Source organism: Corythoichthys intestinalis, chromosome 2 (genome assembly GCF_030265065.1).
Source record: "Corythoichthys intestinalis isolate RoL2023-P3 chromosome 2, ASM3026506v1, whole genome shotgun sequence".
Lineage (NCBI taxonomy): Eukaryota > Metazoa > Chordata > Actinopteri > Syngnathiformes > Syngnathidae > Corythoichthys > Corythoichthys intestinalis.
The window spans coordinates 24163106-24185860 of NC_080396.1; the positions used below are offsets into that span (position 1 = coordinate 24163106).

Genomic DNA, 22755 nt, shown 5'->3' on the forward strand with positions numbered 1-22755 from the left:
CATCGTCAAGGTATTCTGAGCACTTTGACATTTCTTTGTTCACCTACTGATGGTGTAAGTTCAGGAGCTGCGTGGGTTTCAGTATCTGGCTCAAGGACACCATGTTATGGTCACCAGGGTGGGGGAATCAAACCTACAGCGTCTGGGTTGAGAGACGACAACTCTAACCCTGAGCCATGCTGGTCCAGTACTGTACAATAATTGAAATAAAATCATAATGAATAATATACAGTAGCTACAGTAATTAAGTAATTCCAAGTGGAATGATAGAAACAGCAATAAAACCAATTAGGGCTGTCCCAAACGACTAATTTTCTCCCGATTAGTCAGCCGACTATTTTTACGATTAGTCGACTAATCTAATAATTTTAAAAAATGTTTTTTTTTTGTTTTTGTTTACTAATTTAGCAATGAAATTTTTGTTGACACTTATCAATTCACAAAAAACATATTGAAACACCTAAATTATTTACTAAAGTACAAATAAACACGTAAATAACAATAATAAATCACAAATAAACAATGACTTCAAATGCTGATAGAATTAACTAGTGTAGCATCCCGATTGAAAAGATGGTCTCTTAAACTGATGGTTTACAACTTTTATTCCATCCTTGATGTAATCACACTGTAAGAGCTACGGGGCACACAAATAAAACAACACAATTAGAAATTAACGAAAACTTTTCACCTTTTTCCTTTTAAACCTTATTTATATATCAATGAATTGCCTATATGAACTGCCTTTACCTTAATTTATTACCTTATCATTGACAATCTCTTCCTTGAGTGCAATCGCTGTATATACTGTATATATTTATGACCTTTTAACGTTATATAATTTTCTATACCATAAAATAAACAATAACATGAAATAAACCTTTCAGTTAGCAATACTAATAGCACTTATAGGCCCATTGTCAATGAAACATTGCCTGGTACACCAGACTCACCGCTGTTCCAGCTATTGAGTCTGGCCACCATTCACTCGGATACAATTTCCAGGGCGGAGCAAGCCACAGCAAACAGACAGCGGAGTGGACCAATCAGCGACGGGCAGACGTGACGTTAGTAAAATGGCGACGGCAGGACGAGGGACCTGCGCGCGGAAGTAAACATACGAAGAGAGCGGAGTTTATTCAACATGGCTAGTGCGAGACAGACTGTTGTCAATGACTCGTGTCGATGTGTTTTTGGTCATTTAAAACTGATTTTACCGTGGACTGGAACATATTCTCGGCTCTGCCGTTCACCATCTGTGTTGTTGAAGAGACGACTTTCGACGCGCAAGAGTGACGTTGCTCGTGAAGAACACGTCACGCAAATAAACGAATCTGATTTGTCGATTGATTTTGTATCTGCTCGAAAAGGCCGTAAATGGGATGGTTCCCAGACTATTTCTCTCAGTGGAGAATAGTCTGGCAGAGCCAGGCAAAATGAAACATTATTACAGTATTTAGTAAAGCGACAGCACCCTCTGGTGTACAAAAAATGCAAAAAAATTTTTTTTACAAACGGTGACGGCGCTTGAGGTGTTTATTCACGGCCGACGTGCAGCCAAGCTTGGCAGTGAAGAGACAGGACACAAGAGTGTACCCTCCTTTATTTCTTTGAAATAAGTCAATGTTTTGGACACTCTGGTGCGCTTTTTTGGCTTTGTGCCGCTTTCCCCGCTTGCATACAGAGCATCCGACATTCTGAACTTTCCGCGCATATATTTTTTAAACCCTTCATTAACCGTCGACGGGATGTGCTCTTCGACGGATTTACGTCATCGATGACGTCGACTATGTCGACTAGTCGGGACAGCTCTAAAACCAATGTGACATGTAGTTATTCTATGGTCGATCTGTGTTTTATTTATGGTACTACTACCCTTAAAAGGAATGGTTATTGTTTAATAATAACTATATTACGAATATTGTATATAAGGCTACGGTATCTGTTCTGTCAATCATTTAAAAGATCGCTGGCATTGTACTAAATGAGCTTCTCCATTGTTTAAAAAAAAAAAAAAAAGTTAGAACTTGATATTTCAAGTACAACACTAGAAATTTCAAATCTAGATGGAAAACTCAAAAACCAAGTTATCGATTGAAACTCAAATAAGTAAACTGGACTTCAGTACTTCAGATTAGTCAATACCGGTTTATGCTGTTCTTCAACCAGTGCCGGAACAAAAGTGAACAGGGCCCAGGTGCGATGAGCATAAGTGGGACCTCCTGAGTGCACCGTCCAACGGGGGATGCTAGTGGACGATTACTCGCCCCCCCCCCCCCCCCCCCCCAACGATTATCGTCCGGGGTGTGTGTGTGTGGGGTGGAAGTGGAGTGAGGGGCCGGGTCAGTTTGTAACAGAAAAAGTGTGACGATTGCAGGAATGCCTAAATGTAAAAAATTACTGTTTTTTAGAAAGCCACAATCAAATAACCCTTTCTGGATTCTTCAAGGAACAAAAGTAAATAAAATAATAATAATAATTATTATTATTATTATAAAATAATATATAATATACTATAAATAGTGTTATTATTATTTATTATTTAATTAAATAGATAATAACCAAACAACCCTCTCTGGGTTCTTCACAGAAAAAAGCCAGGAAATAACACTATTGGAAAAAAAGAAATGTTCAGGGGGCTGGAGCAAATGTGAAGGTGGGCTGGATAGGGCCGTAGTTTGGGGACCCCTGCCTTAGAGGCTTGGGCCTGGGTGTGGTTGCCCCCTCAGCACCCCCTTGAGTTCTGCCCCTGACTTCAACTATTTTCCCTTAGCAGTATAGCAGCGAAGGCCTTCACAGCTGGAAAGAGTTGATCAGTCAACCAATCTAACATGTCTTCATCTATGTTAGTTAAGTGGTTACTTTGTTCAGAAGTTGCTACACTTGGTTTGTTTGTGTTGACAATTTGATTCTGGTGCATTAAATTGTTTTGTCTTGATTGATATTATAATGATTTTTGTGGCAACACTAACCCAAGAATTTTGGGGTCCTGTAAATATAGGGAATAATTTGGAGTTGTTTTGGGTTCTTGGCATAGTTGTGGATTTTGGAGAATTTTTCTTTGGGGTTCTGTTGAGAGAAATGTTGGGAGAAATGTTTTGTATTCATAAATGTGTCCTCAGTTGATGTGGAAATAATGTTCCTATTGCTTGTTATTATTGAGGTATTGTCTTTTCACCACAAGATGGCAGGATGGGACTTAGTTGTGTAGAGTGCTACTTGTGATACGTCATTTTTTTTGTTTGACTTTGATTAATTTGATTTGTGGGATTGCCTGTGAAGACAGCATGAGAGATGGATGGGCCCAGGAGTCATTCGAAGGTAAAGTCAGTTTCCACCGTGTAGAAGGTCGCGAAGGGCAACGTGCTCACGGACTGCTAATTAGCGGAAAAAGCTAACAAGCAACATGGATCCACGAGTAGGAACAAGTAGGTTGCCTCGACTGGCATTTGACGGAGATGAAGCTAAATATGAACTCTGGGAAACTAAAATGTTGGGACATTTTCATCTAATCGGGCTAAAGAACACAGTCCTGGTAGGACCAACCACTGAAGCCGAGAGAGAAAATGATGAAATGAAAAATGCGGACGCCTATGCTGAAATGATACAACTTCTTGATGATAAAAGCCTCTCGTTAATAATGAGAGATGCGCCGAATGACGGAAGAAAAGTTCTGAAAATATTAAGAGAATATTATGCTGGCAAGGGAATACCCAGGATTATAAAATATGCTGGGAAGGGAAAACACAGCATTATAAATTTGTACACCACGCTCACATCTCTTCAAAAGGGAAACGAAGAAAGAATAGTGGACTACATAATAAGAGCTGAGACCGCCATCACAGTATTGCGGAATGCGGGTGAAACAATGGGAGATGGTCTACTTATCGCAATGGTCTTGAAAGGGCTGCCTGAAAGTTACAAGCCATTTGCAATCCATGTGGTGCATACCGATGAGAACATAACATTTGCAGAATTCAAAACCAAACTCCGAAACTTTGAAGAAACGGAAAAATTAAATGCAGCAGAATCAAGCGACAGATTGATGAAGACTCAAGCAAAAGCTTCAAAGCAAACCACAAAAGAAAACGCTCGTGACCGGATCAAAGACGACGCCGAGTTGGTGTGCTTCAAATGTGGGACCAAAGGCCACCGTGCAAAATCATGTCAACAAAAGACATTGGTTCGTCGGTGCAAAACTGACACGCACAAAGACGCCACTTGCAGACGCAAGGACACACCAGACGGAGCGAGAAAAATGTCTAAAGATGGAGATCCTGACTTCGCGTTCAAGGTGAGAGATGGACAGCCCAACACCAGGCGGCAGGATAAACAGCACCCGGGAACGAGGCCTGATGGCGGACACGGGAGCGACATCTCATATCATCACTGACGTGACCAAGTTCAAACGCTTCAAGGAGACGTTCAAACCAGAGAACCACAGCGTCGAGTTGGCAGATGGTACCCGTTGCAGTGGAGTTGCACTGAAATGAGGAGATGCAGAGGGCTACCTGTTTGACAACAGAGGACAGCAGCGCAAGGCAACACTCAGAAACGCACTCTTCATACCGAAGTACCCACAAGACATCTTTTTGGTGAGCAGCAACATCGAGCGGAGCCACGGTACTTTTCAAAGAAGGTGAAGACGCATTGATAACCAAAGGCGGTACAGAATTCAATATTCATTTGTATGGCAAGCTGTACTTTTTGCATACAAATGGTGAAACTGACAAGTGCAATGCATGTTATGATATTCACACATGGCACCAAATATTAGGCCACTGTAATTATGAGGATGTGCTCAAATTACAGAAAATAGTTGATGGAATGCAGATTAAGGGCAAAGAAACAAGACATGAACAAAAGTGTTAGATATGCGTACAGGGAAAATTTATCCTGACTCCAAATAGAGACCCAGATACTTGAGCAGATACTCCTTTAAAATTGGTACACTCAGATCTTGTGGGTCCAATTACTCCAGAATCCATTGATGATTACAAATTTGTGCAGTTATTCACAGACGATTACTCTGGTGCTATTTTCACATATTTCCTGAAAAAAGGAAAGTGACACTGTTCTAGCAACAGAAACATTTCTCACAGATATAGCTCCTTATGGAAAAGTAAGGTGCATCCGATCTGATAACGGGACTGAATATACTTGCAATGAGTTCCAAACATAGTTGAGAAAAAGTGAAATAAGACACGAAACATCAGCACCTTATTCCCCACAACAGAACAGGACAGCTGAAAGAGGATGGCGTACACTATTTGAAAGGTGTAGGTGCATGCTAGTCGAAAGTGGGCTACCAAAATACCTATGGCACTATGCAGTACAAACTAGAGCAATGGTACGCAACAGATGTTATAATAAACGTACAGGGCAAACTCCTTACCAGATGTTGACAAACAAGAAACCAAATATTTCCAGAATGCACAAATTTGGGTCTGTATGTTACACATACAAACAAGAAAAGGGAAATTTGAATTCTAAGTGTGGCCAACGACAGTTTGTTGGCTATGACAGAAACAGTCTAGCATATCTAGTTTACTATCCAGACACAAATAAAGTACTAATACATAGGCAGGTAAAGTTTGTGAAGAAGGAAGTCATAGAAAAACAGACACAGACATGTGACATGAATCAAGATGAAGAATACAACATGATAAGGTTTCCAAAAACTGACCAAACAAATGTTGAGGTCAAAAACAGAACTGAAGATCCTCAAAACCAAGTGCACATGGTGAGAGTCGGGCAGCTGATACTAGCGACAGGCGCAATACTTAAGGATACTGTGTTTTCTAGGGCAAGAAAAGTTCTCCAATTTCTTGGAAAACAAAGAAACAGCCTACAGTCGCACTATCTACCTTTGAAGCTGAATATATGGCACTGGCTTCAACCATACAAGAATGCCGATATTTAGAACAACTACTAGGTAGCATTGATCATTATCAGTACACTGCAACAACTGTACACGATGACAACCAGGGGACAATCGCTCTTGCCAAAAATCCTGTTAACAGACAGAGATGGAAGCACTTAGACATAAAATATTATAATATTTTATTAGATGTCATTTGAATCAGGGAAGCTTAACATTGAAGTATTGTCCAATGGATGACATGATAGCTGATATTATGACAAAACCTGTAACAAAGTTGAAATTGAAGAAGTTTGACAGTGTTATTTTTGGTATTTGAAATGTAAAAGTTCATTTGTTTGTTAAAAAGGGCATAAACATGAGAACAAGTGGGGGTGTTGAGAGAAATGTTGGGAGAAATGTTTTGTATTCATAAATGTGTCCCCAGTTGATGTGGAAATAATGTTCCTATTGCTTGTTATTATTGACATACTGTCTTTTCGCCACAAGATGGCAGGATGGGACTTAGTTGTCTAGAGTGCTACTTGTGATACTTCATTTTTTTTTGTTTGACTTTGATTACTTTGATTTGTGGGATTGCCTGTGAAGACAGCATGAGAGATGGATGTATCCGCATGTCGGTGGAAATTAAACACGCCGAGTTTTGGGTGAAAGAAAACGTATTCTCCGTCAATTATTGCTACGAATGCAACGTTAAGCTGCAACCACCTCAACAGGTTCGTTGCATAGCTCATGGGTTTGCAGTATGTGTTGTGTGCTCTGTGTCCGATGCCCAAATTATTTTTGTTATATTAAATAAAATTGGTGGTCTCTATTTCCTTCATACACCTGTGCTGTTTTATGTTACACTTATGGCCTCTGGTCACCAGAGAAAAATATAACAGTGGGAAACAAGCTAGTGCTGCCACAATGGTAGCGGACAACTGAGCTACTGTCAGTATTCTGGTTCACAACGCAGTTGCCAGCGCACTCTTTTGAAGGCATCGTGAGTGAGTTTAGGCTAAATAAAGACACATTTCAATTCCACTTTACTCAGAAATTTAGGAATGGGCCACAAATTTTATATGGCAAGTTTTTAACTCTTTGAATAATGTGTGAAATATAACTTGAAAAAAATGATTTCTGATTACTAAAATTACAAATACTTAAAATCTTGCGTTAACATGACTAAAAGTTTTGGTTTTATCGTGAAGGAGAAACAATCGAACCACTGCGGGGAGTTAACACTTCATTGCACAGAGTTGGTTAAGAAACACTAGAAGTGTCTCCGCTTCTCATTGAGACGACCTTAAAATCTAAAGAAGTCAGTGAACCACTAGGAACGAGTGTCTAGAAAATGCTGCTTTTAAGGTAGACCTCTATCTCAGGCCTCCTTTTTATCGCCTGTTCGGCGTGTGGCGTCTTTAACAAAAACAAGCACGGCGCTTGTTTTCGCGAGATCGCGCGTTCGAAATCCCGCGAGAGCATATTAGCTTTCCAACTCGCCTTCCCATTGGTCTGGAGGTACTGTTGTAAAATGGCGCCCAGCGAAATATAAGTGGTCAAGAAAAAGAAAAAAACTGTCTTCAGCTAGAAAATTATTACAAAAAGAAGAAGCCTTAAAGCCACAGAGACAACTTTAAACATTTGCTTCCTCGACGAATAAGAAGGAGCGGGTAGAGAAGTGGCCGGCCCAAGACTCGGCACCATTGAGGAAGAGAGGTAGCTTATGCTATCGAGCCTGCAAAACCTTTGCCAGCTAGCGGCGCAGCTAACATTAAACACAGTAGGTCTAGCGCTACTAACATAATAGTTATTGTGGCACCATATGTACTGCTCTTCGATGTAAAAGCCACATGTGAAACCGATGCTAACAGTAAAGACTGATCTCACACTGCACCTCGCCTTTTATGGCTGTCTTTAACCAACAACATGCGTGCAGCTAGTTAGCCGTAGTGTTGGCCAAGCTGGCGTGTTGTGTAATCGACAGCGAGAATATCACGTTATATTATCGTGTCCTTTAAAGTGGCGAGAAACAACTATTCAGGGAAACGATTCCGCTAAATATGTATTGACTGCTGTGGCCGATTTGGAAAGTGAGCGCGCTTTTGTCACCAGCTCGTCTACACGCAGTCAGAATTAACCCTTTCGTATTATCTTACTACCCGCTTTAGACGCTACATGACAGTGAGTTGCAAATGTTTTGACAGAACTGATCACAGTGGCTCGCAATGTCCCCGTGGAGGTTCTGTGTTTGTAAGTTAATTTGGTAAGTCGTGATGGTTAGACATTATGGAATATTCATCGTTGCAACTCCTTTACGCCCCACCATTTGTGTAGTTCTGTGGTTGATCAGTAATTACTGTGCTATTGTACACGTTATTGCTGAACTTATTCTTTCCCATCCATTTTTTCAAAAGAGTTTGTTGAGGGTTTTGTCTGAATTTTTTTTAGGTCGAGAGAATATCGTGTTACTGAATCTAAAATATTATTCCCCTATTCACCCTTTTCTATATTTCAGTAATCAGCAGTAGGGCAGGTAGTTATTTAAATATACAAATTATAGATGCATCTTTAAAAAATGCAGACAATTTGCTTTTGTGTCACACAACAATCAAGAAGAACAGTCATCATGATGTTGCTTTCGTGAAACATCAAAGGTGAACAGTGGTTTAATTCTAAAAAGTCAATATATTACATTTGTTGTGTGTGACTGGGAGAGAATTTACAATTATCATGCCAATGGTAATTGAGGTCTGTGATCGTTAGACATTCATCCGAGTTATGCTTACTTGTATTTGTCACTTTTATCTGTTCGTCAGACTATGCGTTGTGGCAATGATCAAATCTATACATTTTTCCATATGTACATACATCCACATCGTCTGTTTTATTTGTGAAATTTCTCCGACATGAAACAAACGCACCAGAGTAAAATAAAAAATGATTTGCTGCCCTCTGTTGGTATTTTCGCCAGATTCACCATGTGAAATTCCACGGACGTGTTGTATTTGAAACGCATATGAATGTTTTTGACCCTGAATGAGTTAATGACTTGTGTCTACTTGGCGTGTCTGAGCGAGAACTCAGTTCTAGAGTAGAGGTTTTTCTTTCGTGTTCCCCCCACAATGTCGCATTTAGCCTTTTCCTGGTTTTTGCAGTCCATTTTATAGTGTGTTAGATCCCTGCAAAATTCCTAGAGATTCTAGATTTGTGATAGAACAGATAGGTAGGTAGATAGATTTTATTAACCGACTCAAGGTCCAACAACACAGCACAGCAATGGATTAAAAAAATAAAAAGTAAAGATATAGTAAAACAATAACACAGCACTGGGTATCCTAGCGTCCCACATTCAAAAGGCACGTACAGTGGGGCAAATAAGTATTTAGTCAACCACTAATTGTGCAAGTTCTACCACTTGAAAATATTAGAGAGGCCTGTAATTGTCAACATGGGTAAACCTCAACCATGAGAGACAGAATGTGGAAAAAAAACAGAAAATCACATAGTTTGATTTTTAAAGAATTTATTTGCAAATCATGGTGGAAAATAAGTGTTTTGGTCTATACCAAAAGTTCATCTCAATACTTTGTTACGTACCGTTTGTTGGCAATAACGGAGGCCAAACATTTTCTGTAACTCTTCACAAGCTTTTCACACACTGTTGCTGGTATTTTTGCCCATTCCTCCATGCAGATCTCCTCTAGAGCAGTGATGTTTTGGGGCAGTCGTTGGGCAACACGGACTTTCAACTCCCTCCTCACCCTGTGGCGTCAAAATGATAACAAGAACGGGGAGCAAAAATCCCAGAAACACACAGGGGTACCTAGTGAATGACCTACAGAGAGCTGGGACCACAGTAACAAAGGCTACTATCAGTAACACAATGCGCCGTCAGGGACTCAAATCCTGCACTGCTAGACGTGTCCCCCTGCTGAAGCCAGTACACGTCCAGGCCCGTCTGCGGTTCGCTAGAGAGCATTTGGATGATCCAGAAGAGGACTGGGAGAATGTGTTATGGTCAGACGAAACCAAAATAGAATTTTTTGGTAGAAACACAGGTTCTCTTGTTTGGAGGAAAAAGAATACTGAATTGCACCATACCCACTGTGAAGCATGGGGGTTGAAACATCATGCTTTGGGGCTGTTTTTCTGCAAAGGGACCAGGAAGACTGATCTGTGTAAAGGAAAAGAATGAATGGGATCATGTATCGATAGATTTTGAGTGAAAATCACCTTCCATCAGCAAGGGCATTGAAGATGAGACGTAGCTGGGTCTTTCAGCATGACAATGATCCCAAACACACAGCCAGCGCAACAAAGGGGTGGTTTCGTAAGAAGCATTTCAAGGTCCTGATCTCCAGATCTCAACCCCATAGAAAATCTGTGGAGGGAGTTGAAAGTCCGCGTTGCCCAACGACAGCCCCTAAACATCACTGCTCTAGAGGAGATCTGCATGGAGGAATGGGCCAAAATACCAGCAACAGTGTGTGAAAAGCTTGTGAAGAGTTACAGAAAACGTTTGGCCTCCGTTATTGACAAAAAAGGGTACATAACAAAGTATTGAGATGAAGTTTTGGTATTGACCAAATACTTATTTTCCACCATGATTTGCAAATAAATTCTTTAAAAATCAAACAATTTGATTTTCTGGGTTTGTTTTCCACATTCTGTCTCTCATGTTTGAGGTTTAACCATGTTGACAATTACAGGCCTCTCTAATATTTTCAAGTGGGAGAACTTGCACAATTAGTGGTTGACTAAATACTTATTTGCCCCACTGTATACCAGTGCTTCCAAATCCGTGACAAGTCGCGTGTAGTAAAGCTGTAAAAAATATTGGTCAGGCCCAACACAATCACATTTTTGGAACCATTCAGACGACTGATAAAATTAAACATGTATACCCTAAAACAGACTGGAGGGTATTCACCCGAGCTACTACAAACATTTCTGAAGCACTGGTCCATCTGAGCCTTTTCAACAAGATTCTCATGGAATTGTCCACTTGTAGTCTGTGGAAATTTGCTTTGTTATAATTAGACCACAGATGTGCAGTGTAGAGTGGTGTACAATAGGCCTTAAAAAGGGCCACCGTGACCTCATCAGAGCACTGACCAAATTTATGGGGAAGGATATTAGCTTGGACATATAGAGAACGGCATTGGCGAAATATGTCCTCATTGTCTGTTAGTGTGTCGGTGATCATATGGCAGAGATATTTCACCTGACTGCAGTACTTTAACACTTGACCTGCCAACTTAGTCAGGGAAGACCAACTGTTTATCCCCAATAGATCTTACGATCATGACGACACTCTTAGCATCATTATATTTTATATCATGAATCATCAGAATGTTTGTGTTTCTATGTTTTACCAAAGCACACCACAGTCGGTGATGACAGTCTTGGAACATTTCTGTAACATCGTATGTATCCTTTGGGTGTATCTCCAATTACTGGAGTCAAATACCTTGTGTTTTAATATACTTAGTAATACATGATAGGAGTGTTCTGCAGTTAGAGCCATTTCCTCTTTGGGTCGGTACTGAGCAAACTAATCTTTTCACTTATTAGAGTGTGTGCAAATTATCCCACAGAGCGACAATGCAGGGGGTCTGTCAAATTATTTAACCCTATTGTATACTTTTAATGACTAGTGTGGATTATTTTAAACTGCAACATTTATGATGAAAAAGCTCATTAAAGTTCTTTCTTCTGATTCTTTTCAGTTTCTCCTTAAAGTAAGTGTTGGCAACAATGAATAATTCCCTGGATGGTACAAGCTCCTATGAGGAGCTGGTGCGACAGAAAGCTCGGAGTATCCCTCAGCATCGCATGAAGGAGTTTCTTGAGTCCTTGGCCAGTAAAGGCGCAGATGCACTGCAGGAGTTCAGCCAACAAAGCGGAGATGTTACAACCACCACAACAACGATGGTGTATCAGCAAGATGCGAATTGCATCTACACAGACAGCACTGAAGTTGCAGGGTCACTTCTGGAACTAGCTTGTCCGGTAAAACTAATGGCTACACATTTATTGAAAACTCATGATGAGGAGCCATCAGAAGTGAGCTTTGTATTTTTGATGCAGGTTCAGGTCCAAGTTCAGACGCCGCAGCAGATCCAAGAGTCAACAACCGGGCAACAAAATGTTGAGAACGCAGAGATAGTACAGGTTTGTTCGATGTGTCTTTTCTTCTCGCATGTTCATTTTTATCACGTCACCGTTGTAATTTCATAACACCAGGTGCAGATTCAGGGTCAGTCGCCAGGGCAGATGCTGGGTCAGGTCCTTCAAGTGCCCTCTAGTTCCCATCAGCAGCTCCAAGGTGTGACAGCACAGCTAATTCAGCCAGGAGAACTTACTGAGGAACAGCAACAGCAGGTACTAATTTACATGCATCTTATATGATTGGCATTGCATATTATACTTGAGTTTTGATAAGTTAAAATAATTTCTTTCTGTTAGCTCCAAGCCCAGTTGGTGGCGGCTGTTGCAGGGGGTCAACAGATCCAAATTCAAACAGTGGATTCCCTCTCTCCAACTCAGCAACAGGACAGCACCGAGAGGAGGGCTTTGGGTGCCTCCTCCCAAGGCGCAGGTGTCCTCCAGCCAGCCAAGAAACGAAAAGTGGACATGCCCATCACAGTGTCCTATGCCCTACCTGGTCAGCAGGTGGCGACAGTCTTGGCTATCCCACAAGCGCAGGGTCAGCAGCAGAGTTATGTTTCCCTGCGACCTGACCTGCTAACAGTGGACAGCTCCCACCTTTACAGTGCTACTGGCACAATCACCAGCCCCACAGGGGAGACCTGGACCATTCCTGTCTATTCTGCTCCTGCAGGAGCTGGAGGACGGGAGCAGGTCACGCACATTGCCATCCCTCAGGAAGCCTATGGAACTGTGCAGGTAGCCGGGGCGAATACTACAACCATGACCACAATGCCAACACAAGTCACTGTTGAAAATGACAAGTTGAAAAACTCGTCCAGTCAAAGTCAGACAGCTCAGGCTGTTTCCAGCATAACAAGCACTGGAGGAATTGGGGGGCAAGAAGAAGTGGTGCACACCTTGGCCGCGAACACACTGTTCCCTGCTCAACTGATGAATGGCAATATCCACATCCCAGTAGCAGTACAGGGCTACTCCAACACTACGCAGTCACTCATTTGGGACCCGCAGCAGCAGGTGCTGCACACACAGGGACTAACTGGGCAGGATGGACAGCCGATACAGGTACCCTCCAAGATTTTATCACTACACTGTCCTATTCAAATGCCATGTTTTCTGGCATATAAAAATCAGACCAGCAATAGAGATATCCAAGCTTTTTTCATCACAATAACCTTTGAAGAGACTGACAACACTTTAAATCACAGGTGTCAAACCGGTCCTCAAAAGGCCGCAGTGGGTACTGGATTTCATTCCAACCAAACGAGATGAACGCCTTTTCACCAATCTGGTGTCTTACAAGTGTAGTCAGTTGATTGCAGTTAGGTGCTGCTTATTTTAGCAGAAACCTCATTGGTTGAACTGTCTGTGCTGGATCTGTTGGAACAAAGACCAGGACCCACTGAGGCCCTTTGTGGAATCGGTTTGACACCCCTGCTTTAAATAAATTACCTTCATGTTTGTAAGCATACTAATGGGGTATTTCTTAGGCCTCTGATAATGGAGAAAATGTTTAACTAAGGTTGTAACGGTACATCTATTTGTATTGAATCGTTTTGATACGTGGTGCTCGGTTCGGAACGGAGGCGTACCGAACGAGTTTCTGACGTAATGTAACCCTTACTTTTTGAGGCTATGAGTCGATCGGGTTACAGTTTCTTTGTGTAGATTATATTTACTCCGTCTTCTCTATTATAATGAGGACCAACACGGTAGGACAGTATAACCCAGAAACGTCTTGTCGCCGCCACGAGAACGCAGTGAAACGCGGGCGTTAAAGTCAATCAGCCAATGCACACCAGTCACAGTGCGGCCACGTGTTAGCGGCTACACACGACGCACGCGAAAAGAACGGCGGAGTTTATTATTTGACGCGAGACGCGACCCTCCTGCGTCTATACTACTACCGATAGCTAGGATCGGGCAGACCGGAAGTCACTCGTGTAAAAATACGGTGGATCCGGTCGATTTTCAAACTAATGTGCAATCGTAACCCACTTTTTGTGTCCATGAAATCTCTTGAGTGGTAGATCGGGGCACAGTTGACTTGTCTTTGTTGATTTATTGCTGTAACACAACAAGTATGAACCAATATTCACATAGGATCTAAAGTTATACAACATAAAATATTCAATATAAATGAATACTACATCACATTTGTAAAATATAAACACATAATAAAATAAATAATAGTCCATTTAAATAAATAAAATTGAAATGAGCTAAAACACCTGTAATTAGATAATAAGAATAATACACAGATCCTGCTTACACAATTAAATTTATTAATTTCTGTGTGGCTCTTTAAGTTGAGAAAATCCACCAATAAAGCTTTTGAAAACCGTTCATAAGAGAAAAAAAATGATTTATTGAAGCATTTCATTTGTAAAATACATGTTAAAATCTTTGTCATTGGGATTGCTTTTCTCTGTAGCACAGGACTTCTTTTTCTTCTTTCTTTCAGAAAGAAAGCTGACCAATACGCGGGGTCTGAAAGGCAAATTGTTGTTGGATTATCTTTAAATACCCGCTACTTTTTGAGCAGAATTCCAGTTTTGTATAGGCTAATGTTCCTATTGTTGAAAGCACAAAGGTGTGTAATAAACAACTAGCACATTTATATTTTGCATTTTGTTTTCTTACTGTATGGAAAATGAACTGAACCGTGACCTCAAAACAGAGGTATGTACCGAACCGAGATTTTTGTGTACCGTTACACTCCTAGTTTTAACACAAAAAAATGACATTGCTTGTGAATGCAGTGATTTTTTTGACATCAGTTAAACCCCCCCACATACACACTGATAGACTCCAGCACATGTATTAATTGGGTATAAAGAATGTAATAAGGAGGACGGGTGAGCTGTGATGCTTGAATTTGATTGGCTAAAGTAATACCGGCATTGATTAAATGTCTGCTGTCATGTCGGGCAGCCCCTTCCTGCAATACTGGCTTTTATTTACATTTTGCTCAAACTATTATGCGTTAAAGAAATTAAATTTTGTGATTTTTCAATGAATGAAGCAAGATTCTTTCCTCTAGAAGCCACATAATGGTGTTATATTATGTGTTACAAAAATTACCAATTTTGTGATTTTTACTTTTCTCTAGAAGGCACATAATGAAGGTGTTATCTAGCCCTTAAACCTCTGCTTGCAAGTTGAGTTAGAATAATCTTTTTAGAAGGAAGAAATTGAATGTCTGAAATACTGTGGTTGCATAAGTGTGCACAGCTTTTTATGTGGCGATGTAGCTTTGTTCAGTCACATCCAAGCTTATGTTAAAGGGAACGACAACACCTTTATCATGTTCATCCCATAATAAATTTAAACATTCGGGATGCTACAGCCAGGATGCTTTAGGATGGTGGTCTTTTAATGATATGCAACGCAAACATACCTTTTTAGAAGTCACTGAACCATAGTTCTCTAAAAGGTGTTAGAAAAAGTTAATTAGCTGTCAGTATTTAGATTAAACATTCAGGCATTTGATAAGAGAGACCTCCAAGAGCACCTGAAATGTATTTGTGATTAACTCATTGACAGTGTTAGATGTCTAATCCATTTGAACTGAGATGGCTGGCATTAAATGATCATATTTCTGTGCCATTGATGGCAATAGACGTCCAATTAGATTGGATTGGACGTCTACTGCCGTCATTGGAAGTCATTCTTAATTTATGAAATAACATTATAGCTGATCCAACAGCAGGTAAGTTGATGATCTGTTTCCTTAGTCTCAGTTTTGTAAATTGTAATTTGACAAAATTACGGTGGGGTCAATGTAAAAACAGCAGTTTTTTTAAAGCAGCTGTTTCGTCTATCACTGTCAATGACAGTGAATGAGTTCACAAGTAGCATTTCAAATGGTGCAGGTGTGTGCCGACTCCTATTCATAATTGTTAATTCTGAACACTGTCACACCTTTGTTATTAGAAGGGTGTGGACATTTTTGCAACCCCAATTTTTAATCGGCAGTGTGTAGACTTGGCATATCTGCTGTATGAATGCAAGTCTGGCATTTCCAGGTTTTAACTGAGGAACCTTTCGCATTTGTGCAGGCCCAGGCAGTGGTGGCAGAGGTCGACGGGCAAGGCCAGCAGCAAGTGCAAGTTCAGGAGCTTCTCCTTCCTGCCACTCTCAAACCAGAGGAAGGGCTGGAAGTGTGGTGTTCCTGGGCTCAGCGGAAAAATGCGGAAATGGACAAATCAGATCAAAACAAACTGGCTCCCATTGGCCGTAAGTGCACCATTTTCACAATAATGCGATATTTCGGCATTTGGCTCTTTGCTTCAGTTAAGTTCAGCGTGTGTGTGTGTGTGTGTGTGTGCGTGTGCATGTGTGTGTTTTCTTTTAGGACGGCAGGCGCTGCGTTTCCAGGAAGACTTGGTCTCGTGTGCTGTAGCTGAGCTCTGCATGGGTCTCTCTTTAATGACCACAGAGGCCCGAGGCCTAGAAGGAGAGCCATACGAAGCTGACGTCCTTTACTATGTATTTCTGTGTATCCAAAAAGTGGGTTCACTTTAGTGCTGCAACGATTAATCGATTAACTCGTTTAGAAAAAAAGATTTGAATTAAATCTTGCTGCTTTGAGAATTCCTTTAATTAAAGGGGCATTCAAATGGTTTATTTTGAAACTGTTTGCATTTAGTTTGATTGATTTGGGTGGATACACTGCCCTCGAGTCTGCCTCATTTCACATGGCTGAATCCAGCTGCTCCATGTTAAGACCAACATAGGCCGTGTTTTTTTTTTTTTTTTTTTTTTTTTTTTTTTTTTTTTTTTTGAGCTATTGTTTTTTTTAATTCATTCGTAATTTAGTTTATAGGTATATTTAGCCATTTTTATGTGGGAATATGTGTCTGAACCATTTGTTAAGAGCATGAAAAAAAAAACAAAAACTAGCGGTTTATAGCATTCAAGCTCGCGGACTTTTGCTATGTAATTTAGCCAATTGTTCTTTTGTTGTACATAGATCCTTATTTAAAAAAAAAAAAAAAAATTATACCGTTTGAGGCTGAGCTCAGGTATTTTAATTTTTCATGTTCCTTATCCGATTACTCGATTATTCAAACTAACGGGTTCATTGATTAATCGACTACTAAAATAATCAATAGCTGCAGCCCTAGTTCACTTAACATACATTTGCATTTTTATTTGTACAAGTCGAGACTAAATCCCTTCTCTTATCTTGCAGTATCTGTTTGATAATGGTCGCGTGGATGACATCTTTTCAGACCAGTACTACACTCGTTTTGGTAAAAGTTTACACCAGATTCTCCAACCCTGGACGCCGTCTGTTCATCCACTTGGTGAGAGCAGATATGATGATTTTATAGATGGCGCCTTTGAATTTATGTTATATTTGGTTTAGAAACCACAGAAAAATGGCTATTTATGCTCTGTGTATCTCGGTCAAGGCTATATAATCCCCAGTCATGTGACAGAGGAGATGCTGTGGGAATGTAAACAACTTGGAGCTCATTCCCCATCAACGTTACTTACAACTCTAATGTTCTACAACACAAAGTAAGTTATGGACCCCATTCATTGCCACATGTTTACAGGCAGTCGAATCATGATTTAATTGTGTATAACAGTAGCAGCTTTAGAGATATATTAAAATTATTACTATCATATAATTATTAAATATTTTTCTGCAACAACAAGAGCCAAAATTTTGTGCAACAGCTATCTTTTATTCTGCAGGACAGAGGAAGGTGCACGTTTGTCACAAGACAATACGGCAAAACATAAACTATAAAATTTCGAGTTGTCCGATATTATTGGGTATTCAATAATATGGGGTAATATCGACATTGGTTTTTCATTATCGGTTTAGGACTAATATGCATGTTGCTTCCAAAGGGAACGTAAAATCCTTCTGCCTTTGTATAAGGTGGGTGACAGCTTAGCACAGCAGTTATACTTATTAACCATTAGATGTCTCCAAACTAAGATGTTTTGGATATGTTCAGTGAGCAGACCATTTGCTTTCATCATCCTAACATTAAATGAACAATAATGAATTATAAACTCATTACATATAACTACACGGTTACCAGATTTAGGCTAATTTCGATTTATAACATTTATATGGGACATTTACTTTCTCTAACCTCACTTAAAGTTGTTCTATTTTTCACAGAATGTTTATTTTGTTTGGAAAACCTTAAAGTTGTTACATTTGTCATTATTAAAGCATGCAGTAGGATACAATTTGCAATAACACATTAAGTGCACGACTGACCACATATATAGATTTTTGGAGTTGCCCAATTTCTGGATATCTATTATCGGTTAAAATGATGATAATAATAAAGAAAATGTGGAATAAAGAACAGAAGAAATGTGGGAAAAAAACTCAGGCAAAGGTCCATTGTACACTCAGAGGCCCGTCCCTAGGAGGTAGAAAATTAAAAAGGGGGGGGGGGGGGGCTCCTTCTCCAGGGATCGGCCAGTGGGATGAACGGGCCAGACTTTAAATTGTTCTTATGCAATTAAGCAAATTCATCCCAGCCTCCGTGGCTGATTCATCGGATCGTACAGGTTGGACAAATACTCGCAGTTGGTGAAAAGTAAATAATAAATTCCTATGTTATCTTATCAAGGATTTTTGGAGGAGAGTTCAAATGTTTAGAGAAGAAGGAGCAGCCACTTCTGTGCATAAGCATGAGCACAGTAATAGAGCAGTTATACATGATTATGTGAAAATACATTTCTACACAGCCAAAACATCTTTTTGTTTTTTTGGGTCAGGTATTTTCATCTGAAGACAATTGAGCAGCATCTAAAGGTTGCCTTTTCTAAAGTCTTAAGACACACCAGGAAGAGTCCCAATAATCCCAAAGACAAGAGCACCAGCATTCGATACCTGAAAACAACAGAAAGATTCATAGGTCAGAAAGGTAAGAGATACATGGATTAGTTATACACGCTCACTAAAGCTTGTTTTAAAGACTAATAAATGCGTTGCTGTTTATTTAGTCACAGATGACATGTACTCAGAGCAGCTGGAAGACCCAGAAAATCCTTTACGATGCCCCATCAAGCTGTATGATTTCTACCTCTTCAAATGGTGAATATCTTTTTTATAACAATGTGTTTGTGACACATTTCCTACTGAAATGAAACAGGAACGTATAATATAAAACTTCTAATAAAAGAAAAGCTGAAATTTCTACTTCAATATAGTGGCGCCTGGACATGCGAGTTTAATTCATTCCAGGACCATGGTCTTACCTCAAAACATGCATAACACAATTTCTTTTCTCATTCATTTCACTGAACAAAAAAAACTAAAAATCGTGGTTTTGATTAGAAAATAGCACATATAATATGTAATATCTATTTTTTTATACTATGAAAACAGTAATGACATATTTAAACTATGTCAAGAAATGTCTTTAGTAGTGGTGTAATGCTACGCAAAAATCTTGGTTCCGTACGTACCTCGGTTTTGAGGTCACGGTTCGGTTCATTTTTGGTACAATAAAAAAAACAAGTCCTGTGCTAAAGAGAAGCAATCCCAATGACAAAGATTTTAACATGTACCGTATTTTACAAATGAAATGCCTCAATGAAACATTTTTTTTTTTTTTTTTTTTTTTTTTTTATGAACGGTTTTCAAAAGCTTTATTGGTGGATTTTCTCAAGTTAAAGCGCCACACAGAAATTGATAAATTTAATTGTGTAAGCAGGATTTGTGTATTATTCTTATTATCTGATTACAGGTGTTTTAGCTCATTTCAATTTATTTTATTTAACTTGGGCTGTTATTTATTTTAAGTTTATATTTTACAAATGTGATGTAGTATTCATTTATGTTGTATAACTTAGTTCCTATGTGAATATTAGTTCCTACTTGTTTTGTTGTGGTAGAAGGGTTTTGTATTGAACACGGGGCCGTGTTGGTTATTATTATAGCAGAGAAGACAGCAGTAAATCAACAAAGACAAGTCAACTGTGCCCCGGTCTACCACTCAAGAGATCTGATGGACTCAAAAAGTGGGTTACGATTGCATATTAGTTTGAAAATCGACCGGATCCACAGTATTTTTACACGAGTGACTTCCGGTCGGCCCGATCCTAGCTACCAGTAGTAGTACTGACGCAGGAGGGTCGCGTCTCGCGTCAAATAATAAACTCTGCTGTTCTTTCCGCGTGCGTCGCGTTGAGCTGCTTCTGCGACGCGTCTGACACGCAGCCGCACTGCGACTGGTGTGCATTGGCTGACTGACTTTAACGCCTGCGTTTCACTGCGTTCTCGCGGCGGCCACGTTGTCACGCCGTTGACGTTTCTGGGTTATACTGTCCTACCGTGTTGGTCCTCATTATAGTAGAGAAGACGAAGTGAATATAATCTACATAAAGAAACTAACCCGATCGACTCACAGCCTCGAAAAGTAAGGGTTACATTACGTCAGAAACTCCTTCGGTACGCCTCCGTTCCGAACCGAGCAAAACGTACCGAAACGGTTCAATACAAATACATGTAGTGTTACACCCTTAGTATTTAGTAACATTTTTGCTTCAGTTCAATGGACATTGCTCTGCTCCTTCCTGTGTGCGTGCACCTTGTTCATGTGAGGATAATACTTGGAAAATGGGTATAGCTTCTACATATTTAGGAATATTAGTTGTATATTTTCAACACGTCATCTATTAAAAAAAAGAAAAAGAAAAAGTCACCATTGTCAGTTTGGGCCAGAGATGGGTCTCTCAGGATGATCCTTGCCCTCTTTAACTTCCAAGAGATTGCTATGTCCTCCAGGGATGGCAGTGGAGATCTTGTGTACAGCCTTTATGACCCCTTGTAGGGCTTTTCTGTTATTGGCCATGCAGGCGCTGTACATTGATGCTGTATGACAATATGCTGTCTACCATGGAGCGGTACAAAGTCTGCTGCAGATTTACCTCCAGATGGCATTTTTTACAGCAAGCTTACAGCCTCTGTTATGCTTACAGGTTACTGCTGCAGTGTTGGTATGCCATATTAGGTCATCTGCCACATGCACACAAAGCAACCAGTAGAAGAAGACTCTTTCCACACAGGCACTGTCTAGCTATACCTTTCTCTTCCAGACAATCAACATCTTAATTGTCATGCTTGTTTTCAACTGCAGATTGTTTCATACGAGTCTCTGGACCTCCTCCCCATAACTCATTGGCTGCAATTGGCGGTGATAGTCTAACGACTCTACAGTTGCTCTATAAATGAACTGTTATGACACACAGGAATTTGGCATACTACCACATACAACATTTAAATTAAGGAAACACAACAACTTTACTATTTTACTAAGGGATTAAATCCTATTTCTTAAATTAGGGGTTATAACGCCACTGTACCAATGCTATTTGGTCGCCTGTCTACACTTTTTTTTTTGCCTTGTTTGTTGCATTAAGTTAAGCAAACATAAATGTTTATTGTTTTAAACACACAATTTATAATTCACCGTTTAGTTCGACTGCAAACGTTACCTGAAAGTGGCAATAAACAGCTTCTGAGTTGTGTTAATGTACCACTACCGTACTGTGCTCATATCAAATTATTGTTTGTAAGTCAAATGAAAAAAATGGTCTTAATGACAGCTTGAACTCTTGAGTAATTTCAATGTCAAAGAACCTTTATTGATCCCTTGCGTGATCATCATATATTTTCTTCAGTCCGCAGAGCGCCAAGGGACGTAACGACACATTCTACCTAACTCCAGAGTCCGTTGTTGCTCCAAACAGCCCCATCTGGTACTCTACTCAGCCGATCCCAAAAGAGGAGTTGGAACAGATGTTGACTCGCATCCTTGTTGTCCGTGAAATCCAGGAAACCATCAATAGCTTACACTAATTGGACCGAAAGTGTTACCCACATGAACAAAACTGCTCCTTTATCTTCACCATGCCTTGAGAACTCATTTAGTAGTACTTTCTATTCCTTCACATCTCTTGCAGGCATGGATATGTTCATATTCATTTATCTGCAAACCTATTATCTTGTACATGTGAAATGTACATACAGTCAGTACAAGCAATTATTTCACTTATTCAAAGGAATACCTTAACTACTCTGCTGTTTTGTTCCTTGTTCCTTGGCCAAAGGATGATTGGACCTAATCTCTCAGCTATAATTTTGTATATTTTAACTGTGGGTCTTTTCATTATTCGCTATGAAATGTTTATATGCTTTCCAGAAACAACCGTAATATATTTCTTTTGCTACTTTTTACGGACTTCCTTTCCTTTATATTCATCTCAGCGGTATTAATGCTGAGGGTGGTTTGACAACTTTATTTTTACTCTTTCTGTCTGCTCACGCAAAGGATATGGAACTTTGTGGATGCTGGTTGTGTAGAACTCCCCCACCCACCCCAATTGGAAATTAAGCGCCTCCAAGTTGTCTCGCGATGGACATTCGGCAACGGGGAGGGCCCTGCATCGCTCTTAAATCATGCTAAAGAGCAACAATTTGTTTATTATGCGAGTCTAAATACTCTTCCAAGTGACAAGCCTTTAATGTTCTATAATGTAAAATATTCAGCTCCTCCATGTAGTGAGACTGGCTGTGCCTGAGGGTTTTCTGAAACATGACCTTTTTTGTACAGCTGCTATACCATGTGTTTGCCTTTCTAGTAGGTTCAGTGTCTGTTCTGCACATGCATCCTTAAGTACTAGTAGCTCGCATTGTGTCATAATAAAATGCTGCACAATGAATTTTCAAA

General features: G+C 40.0%; 1 protein-coding gene and 1 long non-coding RNA gene across 4 annotated transcripts; one reads left to right on the forward strand and one right to left on the reverse strand.

Moving 5' to 3' along the window:
* Window positions 1-406: 406 nt before the first annotated feature.
* LOC130912512 (uncharacterized) lies at window positions 407-1376 on the reverse strand. The gene is made up of 3 exons (XR_009062614.1): window positions 1218-1376; window positions 954-1099; window positions 407-637 (listed from the first exon to the last, which is right to left on the reverse strand). It is a non-coding gene; the product is annotated as an uncharacterized LOC130912512 (long non-coding RNA).
* Window positions 1377-6456: 5080 nt separating this feature from the next.
* Window positions 6457-22747, forward strand: LOC130912334 (transcriptional regulator QRICH1-like). 3 transcript variants are annotated; one of them, XM_057830354.1, is made up of 12 exons: window positions 6457-6597; window positions 11596-11878; window positions 11957-12040; window positions 12113-12250; window positions 12335-13102; window positions 16099-16276; window positions 16395-16549; window positions 17235-17349; window positions 17458-17566; window positions 18797-18945; window positions 19025-19115; window positions 21707-22747. In XM_057830354.1, the coding sequence occupies exons 2-12, from the start codon at window positions 11624-11626 to the stop codon at window positions 21882-21884; spliced, it is 2220 nt and encodes a 739-aa protein (XP_057686337.1). In that variant the 5' UTR covers window positions 6457-6597; window positions 11596-11623; the 3' UTR covers window positions 21885-22747. The 3 variants fall into 3 exon arrangements, with proteins under 3 accessions (XP_057686337.1, XP_057686336.1, XP_057686335.1); XM_057830353.1 differs by lacking the exon at window positions 6457-6597 and adding an exon at window positions 7357-7646; XM_057830352.1 differs by lacking the exon at window positions 6457-6597 and adding an exon at window positions 7358-7582.
* The last annotated feature ends 8 nt before the right edge of the window (window positions 22748-22755 follow it).

What these genes read in the sequence shown, in the direction of transcription:
- LOC130912334 (XM_057830354.1), top strand. Translation starts at nt 11,624, where the DNA reads ATGAATAATTCCCTGGATGGTACAAGCTCCTATGAGGAGCTGGTGCGA. An exon ending in AGAACGCAGAGATAGTACAG is followed by an intron (nt 12,041 to 12,112) that starts GTTTGTTCGATG and finishes TCATAACACCAG; the next exon opens with GTGCAGATTCAGGGTCAGTC. An exon ending in AGGATGGACAGCCGATACAG is followed by an intron (nt 13,103 to 16,098) that starts GTACCCTCCAAG and finishes GCATTTGTGCAG; the next exon opens with GCCCAGGCAGTGGTGGCAGA.